A 13,241-nucleotide genomic window follows, 5' to 3' on the forward strand; every position below is an offset into this window, starting at 1 on the left:
CTCTGTCTTACAGGCCGTGCTGAAGGAGGTCAGGTCCCGCAGGGCCCTAGTCTCGTGGGACAGAGTATTCCACCAAGTTGGAGCCAACACTGAAAAAGCCCTGGCCCTTGTGGAGGATAATCTGGCTTCTTTTGGGCCCGGGACCCTTAAGCTATTGTTATTTGTGGACCTTAAGATCCTCTGTGGGGCATACCAGGAGAGGCGGTCCCTACGAGGGTGCTAGGACTTTAAAGGTCAGAACCAGAACTTTGAACCTGACCTGGTACTCCACCGGGAGCCAGTGCAGCTGGTAAAGCACTAGATGAATATGCTCCCATGGCAAGGTCCCTGTGAGGAGCCTTCCTGCAGCGTTCTGCACCCGCTTGAGTTTCTGGGACAGTTTCAAAGGCAGCCCCGCGTAGAGCGAGTTACAGTAGTCAAGCCTGGAGGTGACCGTCGCACAGATCACTGTGGTCAGCTTGGGGCGGGAAAGGTAGGGGACCAACTGCTTGATATGGCACAGATGGAAAAATGTCGCCTTAACTGTTGCTGTAACCTGCGCCTCCATGGAAAGGGAGGTGTCTACGATTACACTCAAACTCTTAACTGAAGGTGCCAACCTTTAACAAAGGAACTTTAACGAAAACTCAAGTGTGAAACTCTGCTGAATTACAACTTATCAAGAAATTCAATTCTTAACAGAGACAATGGCTTTCTCCTACTACAGTGCTACCTTGGTTTATGAACTTAATCCATTCTGGAAGTCCGTTCTTAAACCAAAGCGTTCTTAAACTAAGGCGTGCTTTCCCATAGCAGTGGGGGACTCAATTTACAAATGGAACACACTCAACAGGAAGCAAAACATGTTCTGCTTCCAAGGCAAAGTTCACAAACCGAAACACCAACTTCTAGGTTTGCAGCGTTCTTAATCCAAGTTCAAGGTGATGTACTATCACTAATTGTTGTTGTGAAAGTTTACCATTCTCATTCTGCATACATTTATGCAGTAAGAGTGTACTGTCTGAATACCATTGCAATTTTACTGCATTTTCACCTTTATACCCATGTGTACAAATAAGTGCTGCCTGAGGATTATACCATGCATTTGATAAAGTCTACAAATCTAGTCTATAAAGGCTTGTGCCCAAATCATTTAGGTCCCACCTGACCTATTTCTCAGGTTACTTCAGCTGCATCACATTAACATGGCCACTCTTCTGAAAAGGCCCACTTTACAGATGATTTATTTTTCCTTAATATATTCAGAAACTGGTCAGATAAAAATCCCAACACAAGTCTAAACTCATGTTCTGACAGTTTGGTAGCTCTTGTCAAATTTCAAGGCTGTTGCTGACAGAAACTGAAAGTAGTAAGTAGTTTCAAAGTGGGGACAGGGGCTCTCTGAAAGTATGAACCACATACTATTTGAAATGCTTTCTATAGTAACAGTCTTCTTTCACCTCTTCAATCATCTAACTTTTATTCTGCTTACAAGTATCTCAGCAAATGTTACAACATAAGTCTGAGCAGCCCATGATGTGTAAATGCCCCCTGCAAAGAAAGGGTAAATAGTTGTACAGTATTATAAGACAATATAATATTTATATGATAGTGGTGAGAAAATTTCACTGACTTGCAACTTTGCAATAATAGAACTCTGTCAGTAAGCATGGGTTTTGTCAGATGTTTCATAGAGATTGTAGAGGATTTTGAGACTATCACAAGAGTACGAACTTCATCTAATCTTTCCAAACACTGTCAGACTCCACACATAGGCCATAAATAGAACCATGATTCTCTCACACAAGCCAGTTACAAGGGGTTAAAGTAAATGTGTAAAGTGGTGGCTGACAGTTAACTGTAACAAAATGCAGGTTAGAATTTGATTCCAATGCTGGGTGTCAATATTAATTTTAGTGCTTAAGTTCCCTTTAATGGCTGCAGGCTAGTAAAACAGTTCATAGTTTTTACTTGTTTTATTATCTACAAATGGATGGACAGGAGAAGCCAATATATGTGCGAAGCTGCAATATGTAGTTACTTAGCGCCATCTGCTGGTTAGGTAAGCTTTATGCAGTAACTTTTAAGTGAACTACTGAGGCCGCTAGATACAGAAATTATACCCATGATTTCTAAGAGTTGCTCTTTCATCACAGTGTTAAACAAAATCTATTAGAGCCCTCTTTTCAGATCCTGGGAAGTAGCATGTCACTTTGGCTGAAATCCTATATTTAATTACAGTAATTTAATTACTCGGGTTACATACTGTAAGGAATTTCAGTGGTTGCTCATGAGAAATCAGGCAGACGCAGAACTTCTAAAAACTAAGTTCTTTATTCTGCAGCTATTTACAGTGGAGCTAAAATAAAGACATCCAGCTCATCCCTCTGCAGAGTCCGGGAATGTCCGTTTCCGGTTCTTTGCCCAACATAAAAGGCGCGGGATCCTGAACCCCCCTCCCCCCTCTACGTCCTTCCTCCCTGCTAAAACGGGGTGACAGAAAGGGTTCCTCTCCCCCTCTTCCCGCTTGGTGCAGAGGCTCTCCATCCCTGCCACAGCCCCTGCTCCCACTTCCTATCCCCATCTCCCCCTTCCCACTGGAAGAGTGATCGCTTCCTCCACTGGGGGAAGATGACGAGCTGCTCAGCGGAGACGGGGTTCCCGATACTGAAAAAGCCCCGGGACCGCTTCCAGCTCCGGCGAGGGCGGTTTCCTGACACATACGCTTCAGGTTACATACTCCGCTAACCCAGAAATAACACTTCAGGTTAAGAACTTTACTTCAGGATAAGAACAGAAATCGTCCTCTGGCGGCGCAGTGGCAGCGGGAGGTCCCATTAGCTAAAGTGGTGCTTCAGGTTAAGAACAGTTTCAGGACCTCCGGAACGAATTAAGTACGTAACCAGAGGTACCACTGTATCTGTAAGCCACATTGAATTCAATAGGAATTACCTTGAGTGGGCAGGCATACATTAGAGGATCTCACTGTACATATTTTCAAATTCCAGAAAAGTAGCAGCATTAATTGAAGTTAGCAAAACAGCATCCAAGCAATCCCTCTTTCAGTTTCTCAAGGAATAACTGATTTTGTACAGCTTAAAGCAAAAATGCCACAATATATGTTAGTCTTTCAAAACATGTTACAAGACCTTTGTGGTTTTTAAACACTGGGATTTTAATTCCCATGTCTTCGGGATACTGAAATTAACACAATTAACACCATTCCTGGCTTTAAATATTGCAGATAAGCCCTTAAGACCTACAATCACACCATTAATTTTAGAGCTAATGAGAAAGGATATCACTCTCCATTTCATATGTTTTATCTAGGGACTCAGCTAGACTGGTAAAGAAAAAGTTGTATGTGTGATATAACATTGTGCCACCAGATGGCGACATGGAGCCCCATTTTTTTCTCTCTCTTTTTTTAAAGAATTTATTAGATTTTCCAATTAAAAACCAATTAAAGCCAATACATTATAATACATGGTTAAACACTCCTGGCTCCCCCCTCTCCCACCGAGGGAAGCAATACGCACCAAACCCCCCTCTCACAGAGGTAGCAAAAATGGAGCCCCATTTTTCTCTACCTGTTTTCTCTGTTTAAATCAACAATGCTTTAAACTGAAACGCTTCTGATACGTCTAGATCAAACCTAGGTGCCAAACAATGCCTCTAAAAGAAGAGTTACAGGTGGGTAGCCATGTTGGTCTGCCATAGTGCATGCACACGAAAGCTCATACCAAGAACAAACTCAGTTGGTCTCTAAGGTGCTACTGGAAAGAATTTTCTATTTTGTTTCTAAAAGAAGATTTTGCATTTTCCAGGGAAAGAGCTTTTCTTAAGGCTCATTTATTATTCAAGTGGTGAGAGTTCTCTTATACTAGATTGGGGGTGGGGATAATCCTAATGGCTCTACTTTGTCCCATGTGGGTGGTTCATTACCAACAGGAATAAATGGCACAGCCAAGGAACACAGTTGCAAACAAAGCCAAACCTGCTCCTCCTTTCCGCACCCTCTCAGATACCAAATGGCCCTCACTGACCATGTCAGTGTTTTATTTTGAAAACTGGGCTTTGGAGAAAATGGTTAAATTGTTTTTATTTTGTACAAGACATATAAAAAACTATTACAGGATCACTGAGCCATCGGTTTTAAATTTTAGCCTTCAAGCCTAAAGGTGGCTGAGACATAGGGAAGGAAGGATAAAGATAAATAAGCCATATCATTGTTGTAAGTTTACAGGCACTTCATGATATTAAATGTAACATGGAACACTGAAGAGTGTCCTTTAGCTTTTAAAGAATGTGCTTTATGAGCCAGATACGCTAACTAGAATTTGAGCCAAGAGGAAGAAAAATGTAAAAAGCTTTCTCCCTAAGGCAAAAGGAAAAGAGGGTGTCAAGCAACCACAAACTCTTCATGAGATGCTGAGAATAACAGTTTGTTATGGAAGATGTTTAATCTTGATTTCCTCAACCACGGAAGTTCCTAATGCAAAAATAAAAATAGGCATCTCTAATATGCATGTGGTATGCAGTTGCAGAACATCTGCTTGAGGATTCAAAAACTTGAAAAGTGACACTTAACTAAAAACACTATCATAATTAATTTTAAAATTTTCCAACTAGTTTAAATAGAAAAACAGATTTATGGACAAATATTAATTTAAGAACATCAGCTTGAATGCTATGCCATTGCTTTGTAAATACCATGTATGATCAAACTTAAAAGAGTTCAAATACCACAGAACTATTGGGTGAAGTTTTGAATTCTTATCAAGAGCTATTAACACACTTGTAGGTTAAGTCTATGTCCATTTTAAAGAGAAACCAATCAAGGATTATTTTAGTTATCAGAATTCTGATGTTTAAACTTATGTTCATGATTTTAGAAGACATCACTAACTAACAATTACATATTCATGAAAGAAACACAACGAACCTCAATCAAAAGTCTGGGCACATTGGAACCCATTATGTGCACCAACTATTATCAGTATCTTCTAGTTTAAAAATCTTAATTTGGGCCAACAAATTGTATTGCTTATTTATAATTGATGTCACTGTATGAAGGCCTCAAATGTAATTAAGGTGGGTAACAGATCTGTACTTGAGAATAATGTAAATTGGGGTGGGATTTAACAAGCTGCTTATGACGATGCAAGCATTTGTGTAACTAGGACAGTTTCAAATCTTAGGTATGCAGGAACCCTTGACTTTGCAGTTAACATCTCCACCAACACTTAACCTAACCCTAATTATTGTATTGTATTATTGAAACCAAATAAGGGCCTGTTGAAGATGGACTTGTCTAGACCTAACCTGTTAATAGTGACTATAAAGTCATACCTTGGATCCCGAACGCCTTGTGAGTCTAACGTTTTGGCTCTCGAACGCCGCAAACCTGTGAGTGTTCCAGTTTCCAAACGTTCTTTGGAACCCGAGTGTCTGACACAGCTTACACGACTTCCGATTGGCTGCAGGAGCTTCCTGCAGCCAATCGGAAGCCGCGCCTTGGTTTCCAAACATTTTGGAATGGATTCTATTTGACTTCCAAGGTACCACTGAACGTTGCTTGCAACTATACGTTGTTTGCAACAGTTATAATAAACAGACTTAAATACATTATCAGTCCTCTCCAGGGAGTGCAGACATATAGCGGACAGAATCTGTTGCCTCTTTAGTATTGTAGACTGTTGTGTCTTCTTATGCTGTATGTTCACTGTATACCCTGGGATTTCTGTAAAGTGGGGTGCCATTAGAAAAACCAATAAAGCTATTTTTAAAATTATATAAAATAAAATTGGGATGAGGATGGGACACAGCATGCAATTCAACTGTTAATACCAACACTTAAGCTCAATTAAGGCAGGTCCATGAAATGTGAGCTCCAAAGGTGACATGAAGTGGAGCTTTTAATCCTCACAGTTCACTCCTGAGTTCTGCAGTGAGTGAATTATGTCTGCACAAGGCCATAGCAGTTCTACACCTGTAAGCAGCAAGTTGATTTAATGGAAAGGAGAACCCTGGTTCTCAAGCTTATGCAATTCACCAAGACCATGTTTCATGTTGGACACATCTGAAACTAAGAGATCACCACAATTTTTGTACTTGCAGAGACAGAATGGCTCACATTTTGAACTCTGTGCATGCACTGAGAAAGCAAGGGGGAAAGCACTTTAATCCTGATTGTGCAAAAGGAGAATGATATTTGGTATATTGACATCACTGAGGAATTAATATCTTTTTTTAAAAGGTTGCCCACAATCTTAGATTTTGATAGGGCAACTCCAATTTGGTTAGGCTTCCCAAGAACAATATGCAGTCAGGAAATATAGATGCTAACACTCTAAAATACTCAAAAAGTTAAATAACTCACCATTTTAGTGGTGTGCCTTCATATTCGAACCATATTTCTACAATATCCTCTTGTCTCATAACCTTCTGAAAATGTTTTTTCACTTTGTCTGTTACCAGTGTCAGGTAACTTATTCTGGGTAAAAGCAGCTGAAAGAAAAGGTCACAACACATCTTTATGAAAAGAATTACATGTAAAAGTTACATTTAAAATCATATTTGCTTTTCAGTCTCATGAGCAGAACTTACAACATAAATAGTATTGGGCTGTTGATATGAAAGTTATGTTCTACCAAGTTCAAAGGGGCTTTTATTCAAGTAAGTATGCTAAGGACTGCAGTTTGAAAAGCGGTCAAGGTATATACCGCAAAACACAGCTTTTTCACAAGTTCCATTTAAATAAGGTTTCAGAGAGAATCTCAGGTTTCATAGAGAAATGGTCATTTAGCATAATAAACATATTCCTCATATGGACAAATGGGAATGTGCCCAAACAGGAGAAAACTACTTGCAGTGACAATTAACCCTCAAGAAAATTAAAGCACACTGTGCTTAAAGAGTGAAGTTTCTTCTAAACAGGATGCTTAGGACTTTGTTTTCCTACTGAGTATTTGGAAGTCTTAGGGGAAATACTGAGTACGACAAGGCTGTATATTGTCTCCCTGGTTATTTAACTTATATCCAGAATTCATCATGCGAAAGGCTGGACTGGATGAATCCCAAGCTGGAATTAAGATTGCCGGAAGAAATATCAACAACCTCAGATATGCTGATGACACTACCTTGATGGCAGAAAGTGAGGAGGAATTAAAGAACCTTTTGATGAGGGTGAAAGAGGAGAGCGCAAAATATGGTCTGAAGCTCAACATCAAAAAAACTAAGATCATGGTCACTGGTCCCATCACCTCCTGGCAAATAGAAGGGGAAGAAATGGAGGCAGTGAGAGATTTTACTTTCTTGGGCTCCATGATCACTGCAGGTGGTGACAGCAGTCACGAAATTAAAAGACGCCTGCTTCTTGGGAGAAAAGCAATGACAAACCTAGACAGCATCTTAAAAAGCAGAGACATCACCTTGCTGACAAAGGTCCGTATAGTTAAAGCTATGGTTTTCCCACTAGTAATGTATGGAAGTGAGAGCTGGACCATAAAGAAGACTGATCGCCGAAGAATTGATGCTTTTGAATTATGGTGCTGGAGGAGACTCTTGAGAGTCCCATGGACTGCAAAAAGATCAAACTTATCCATCCTTAAAGAAATCAGCCCTGAGTGCTCCCTGGAAGGACAGATCCTGAAGTTGAGGCTGCAGTACTTTGGCCACCTCATGAGAAGAGAAGACTCCCTGGAAAAGACCCTGATGTTGGGAAAGATGGAGGGCACAAGGAGAAGGGGACGACAGAGGATGAGATGGTTGGACAGTGTTCTTGAAGGAACTGGCATGAGTTTGGCCAAACTGCAGGAGGCAGTGGAGGATAGGGGTGCCTGGCGTGCTCTGGTCCATGGGGTCACGAAGAGTCGGACACGATTGAACGACTGAACAACAACAACAGGGGAAATACTTCCCCCTTGTGTTTTCAGGCTGCTGCTATTTCTTGGGAACAGAAGTTGAATCAATCTAATGTAGCAGCAGCAGATTATGACACAGCAGCATCTAGGCTAGAATTCCTCAAACACATGGAAAAGCAATATTTTTTTAATGGGCAGGAAGGTTGTAAATTTCAAATGTTAAGATTTCCAAACCATCCAAATAATTTCACAAAGTTAATAACAGCATGGAAATTCATCCAGTCACAAAGAATTTTCTGTAATGGAAAAGCTGGAAGAAGTTCCCTTAACAGTTCTTTGTTTAACAAACATCATCTCCTCTGAAGAAGTGTGCATGCACACGAAAGCTCATACCAAGAACAAACTTAGTTGGTCTCTAAGGTGCTACTGGAAGGATTTTTTTATTTTTTATTTTTTGTTTTGTTTTGACTATGGCAGACCAACACGGCTACCTACCTGTAACTGAATCATCTTTTTCTTTCTATCATTTTTTTCCAGCATCAAGAAGGTCTACATAACGGGGGAAGTATTAGTATGCCATTTATTCAAGGAGATGATGAAACACAGTATGTTCCTCAAGTATAGTCAAATACTAAATATCAAAATATGATGGTTCTACATGCATTTATAATACTTACATAGTAAGGTTCAGCTTCCCTTTCAGTAATCTCATCCTGATATAGGGTAAAACAAGTTGGTATTCGCCCAAACCAAACATCTCTAAGTACATCTTTGTCATCTGTCATTCTTCCAAGAAGTACAAAAGCACATGTAGGCTAAATTATTCCTCCAGAAAAACCACTACAAAATATAAAAATAGTCAGCTTTTATATGCACATGAATCATATTATCCCTTTAGTGTACTTCCACAACACATGATAACAAGGGCATTTCTTCTTTTAATCTACAGAGAAATGGCTGAAGAAAGCTAGACAAAATTTTGTACCCCAGTACATTAAATGCCCGTCCCAAATACAAAAATGCTTAATAAATGTGAGAATTTTTTCTCCTATGTTATTTTGCTATTGTTCAGAAGTAGGAGCTGTGAGGGACTTGATCCAGATTAGGATCATAGTGCACAGGCAGGGATGGGTTTTGACCCTCCACATCACTTTGCTGCTGAAAATTCTGCCCATCGATGCTGATATTTGCCCTCAAAGGTGGTACTACAGCAAATGGCACCTTTCGGGAGAAACAGCAGTTTCAGAAGGGCAATTAAGGTGGGAGAGCCAATTGGGGGAGAGAAACAATTTGCCTCCCTACAAATTCTATTTCTAAACAACAACCAATATAACAAGAGTAGGAGAAACAATCACATGGCAAACGTATTATTTATTTAGGGACTGCCTACTTGTATTTTTTTTAAATCCACATCCATTTTGATAAATTACATCCTTTATACCCTATACTCTATACCAAATCTATACCCACTTACTTGGGAATAAGCTCCACTGAACTCTGTGGGACTTTCTTCTGAATATGATTCTTATGAAATATTAGTTTTGCTTTTAAAATCATGATAGGTTTGTTGTTTTTTACTTGAATCACTGGCACAGGCCATAGTGAATATGTATTAACAATGAGAGGTGTTTTGAAAGTTATTCCTATAGGTGTAATACAATCAAGTCAGTTTTCAGTGGAGAGTGGCTTGCAAGTTACATCAATAAACTTTCAATTACTGATACTGAAGCGTACTCATGAGCCTTTGGTAACAGACTTCATCAAAAACTTTTTGGAAGTTCAGGTATATGGTATTTACTATATAACCCTTATCTATATGGTTACTAATATTCTTGATATCAAAGTTTGCAAAGAACTTCCCTTTGAAGAAGCCATATTGTTTCAACCTTGCTCTGTGTTTAACCACATTAGTCTTAATATCTCTACCAATTTACCTAAGACACATCTCATGTCATAATTCCATTCCTAGAAATTGGTGAGATGTCTGTTCTCCAAAACTCTGGCAAATAGTTGGATTTTAATGATACATATATTCACTGCAATTTCACATCTTAAAGTGAATGCCATCTGCCAGTGACTTGTTAACTTAATTGTAGTTTAGCTCTAAAGCAGGCTTCCTCAACCTCAGCCCTCCAGATGTTTTGAGACTACAATTCCCAGCATCCTTGACCACTGGTCCTGCTAGCCAGGGATCATGGGAGTTGTAGGCCAAAAACATCTGGAGGGCCAAGGTTGAGGAAGACTGCTCTAAAACATTATCCTTTGTTACATCTGTTTGATTACTGTAATGTATTGTATGTGGGATTGTCTTTAACTACTCACAAACTGGTTAGTAGCCTAGCAGCTGTATTTTGAATTAACTAGGGACAGTTATTGAGAAGAAACCTCTCTGATAAAGGATTTCAAATGCTCCATAGTGAGTAGCAAACAGGGAGAGTTCTTAGTGGTGAAATCCAATTCACATAATTACCGTACTTTCCAAGGCTCACCTGACAAATACACTGCTGTCGTTTTGGCACCAGGCAGAAATTTTTTTTATCCTAAGTTTTTAGATTTACAGTATTTTAACAGTTACTTTTATCACCATTTGATTATTTTATATTTTAGTATTATGCATGGGAAACACAGAAGAGCAGAATACCAAATTCTTTAATAAACAAAACTGACAGCTTTTTACAGATATCCTTCCCCAAAACAATGCCTCAGATACAGCCAATTCAACATCCTCTGCAGTGGAGACAGATAAAATAGTGGCTTATGCTTCTTCTGTACACCCTGGTATGCCTAAAGGTCTTATTGCCTGACTGATTTCATGTTCCTGATGTATTTACAGAACAAAGAGGCAGAGTCTGGACATTGGTCCTCCTAGTTCAGTACTGTACATGCTGACTGTACAGGCTTCTCTGGGGGTTCCAGACAGAGGAGTCCTACCTGGGGACTCGACCTGCAACCTTCCGCATACAAACCTTGTGGCAGGACGAAGAACTATCCCCTTGCTTGCCCTGCTGGATCAGGCTAGCGGCCCACCTCGCCCAGCACCTCTTTCTCACAGGGACCAAGGATAAATGCTTATCGGAAACTCGTAAGTAGGACCTGAGGGGAGGCAGCCCTTTCCCGCGCTGTAACGAATATATGGTTTCTGGTGGTGAAATGCATCCTCCCAAGTCTGCCCTCAGCGCTATCGGGTGCCTTGAGAACACTCTACATACACCCAGACTCACGCGTGTACGTGTGAAGAGGTTTACGAGGTGTGTGGAGGAATAAATCTCTGTCCCAGATGATGTCCCCCCCTCCCAGCCTCCTCAGTCAGAGGAAGGGGTCACAAGGGCGGGGAGGGCAGCTTCTCCTGCCCCGTCCAGTCTTCGCTCCCGCGTCGTATCACCCAACATACAAGCTTCCCCAACAGCCAACTCCCTTCTATGCCGCCGCCGCCGCCGCCCCCCTCCTCCCTCCTCCTTGATGGGGGAGGGGACAACGGAAGATGCCGTTACCTGACAGTTTGTTTCTTTCCTTGGCCGGGCCACCCCCTGAGTGCGAAGCTCGCTCGCGAACAAGCCAACACTGCGCAGGCTCGGCTCCACCCACTGAGCAGCTGGCGAACCGGCCTCCTCCTGCTGCTGCTGCGCCCCCTCCCTTCAAAGTGCTCCGCTCGCGCTAAGGCCGGGACTCGCGAGGCTCAGGCACCGCCCACTCCGTCTTCTCTCCTCTGCTCCCTCCGCCTTTCTCTCTTGGTGTTTCTGCGACGAGAGGAAGCAGAGGTTTGGCAGGCAGGAGGAAGGGAGGGCGGAAGAGCATAAAGTTTTAGGGCAGCCCGACGCTCTCGCCGCTTTCAGTTGCTTGGCGAACCGGAAGTGACGACAAATCAACGGCTCCTCTCTTAAGGTTTCGGCAAATGGCGTTTGTCACGCAGAGGCGCGCGTCGGAAGGGCCGCTTGCTTTTGCAGAGTTCTCCCTGCAGGGGGCGGTAGATTCCAGGAGAAAGAAGGGCTCCTCATTGCCAATGAGATGGCGGCTTTTATCTGAAGAAGTGTGCATGCACACGAAAGCTCATACCAACAAGAACAAACTTAGTTGGTCTCTAAGGTGCTACTGGAAAGAATTTTTTATTTTATTTTGTTTTGGCTTTTATGTTGTTGTTGTTCAGTCGTTCAGTCGTGTCCGACTCTTCGTGACCCCATGGACCAGAGCACGCCAGGCACGCCTATCCTTCACTGCCTCTCGCAGTTTGGCCAAACTCATGTTAGTAGCTTCAAGAACACTGTCCAACCATCTCATCCTCTGTCGTCCCCTTCTCCTTGTGCCCTCCATCTTTCCCAACATCAGGGTCTTTTCTAGGGAGTCTTCTCTTCTCATGAGGTGGCCAAAGTACTGGAGCCTCAACTTCAGGATCTGTCCTTCTAGTGAGCACTCAGGGCCGATTTCCTTGAGAATGGATAGGTTTGATCTTCTTGCAGTCCATGGGACTCTCAAGAGTCTCCTCCAGCACCATAATTCAAAAGCATCAATTCTTCGGCGATCAGCCTTCTTGATGGTCCAGCTCTCACTTCCGTACATTACTTTTGGCTTTTATAAAGAACAACAATTTAGCATAAATACAGGGTTGCCTCTGCTAGGCCTGCTGCTAGTGTTGGCGCCAACTCCAAACTCTCCACAGCCTGTGTAACTTTAACACAAAAATGAGGCTACAATCTAAATTAAATTTTATTTTAATCTGTATTTTAATGAATTGTTTTATGTTTTTGTTGTGATTTTATTGGTGTTAGCTGCCCTGAGCCCGGTTTGGCGGGGAAGGGTGGGGTATAAATAAAAAATTATTATTATTATTATTATTATTATTATAAAAGTGGGCAACCGTGTGTGTTGAGAGCCGCATGCACTGAGGGTAATCTACATTTGATGATGGGCTGGATGCATACAAGTGAAAAGTGTTTTTCAAGGGGAAAATCCTTAAACTTCTGCACACAATCATAAAGTCATAGGATTGTAGAATTGGAAGGGACCAATCACAACTCTTTATTATTTGGCCATTCTTAAATTGGGCCAATAGACTCTGTACAAGGTTTCAGTAAGCTGAAACAAATAGTGTTCATTCATATAAAAATAATTGCCTTCCTGCCACAGCTAAAACTTCCCTTCTTCTTGCCTACTTTGGGAGTGTTAAATATCCACTTGTTGAGCACAAGTCAGTTGAGTACCGGTAGGAATACTTTACTTCAATGGATAAAATTAGTTGACACAGCCAGATTCTCTTATTTAATTTAGAATTTTCATTGACATGATTTTTTATTGACTTCTATAGCATGCCAGGCTAACAGTTGTATTAGTATTGTTTGAAAGCATAATTCATGTCCACAGATACTGCAAAGCTTGGAGAGCCAATCTAATAGATCTTCTGAG

At 41.3% G+C, this 13,241-nt stretch overlaps 1 protein-coding gene across 2 annotated transcripts in view; it reads right to left on the minus strand.

Annotated features, from left to right (window-relative positions):
* Positions 1-11,655, minus strand: part of ATG5 (autophagy related 5) — a 28,428-nt gene extending 16,773 nt beyond the window's left edge. Inside the window, exons 1-3 of one of the 2 annotated variants that reach the window (XM_033143522.1) lie at positions 11,336-11,655; positions 8,522-8,684; positions 6,362-6,489 (exon numbers count right to left, since the gene is read on the minus strand). In XM_033143522.1, the coding sequence (XP_032999413.1) occupies positions 6,362-6,489; positions 8,522-8,629 (236 nt within the window). In that variant the 5' untranslated portion in view covers positions 8,630-8,684; positions 11,336-11,655. Of the gene's footprint in view, positions 1-6,361; positions 6,490-8,521; positions 8,685-11,065; positions 11,085-11,335 lie in introns of those variants that run through there. The other variant, XM_033143524.1, reaches the window with a different exon arrangement.
* Between the last annotated feature and the right edge of the window lie 1,586 nt (positions 11,656-13,241).

This window comes from Lacerta agilis, chromosome 3, assembly GCF_009819535.1.
Source record: "Lacerta agilis isolate rLacAgi1 chromosome 3, rLacAgi1.pri, whole genome shotgun sequence".
In the NCBI taxonomy this organism is placed as follows: domain Eukaryota; kingdom Metazoa; phylum Chordata; class Lepidosauria; order Squamata; family Lacertidae; genus Lacerta; species Lacerta agilis.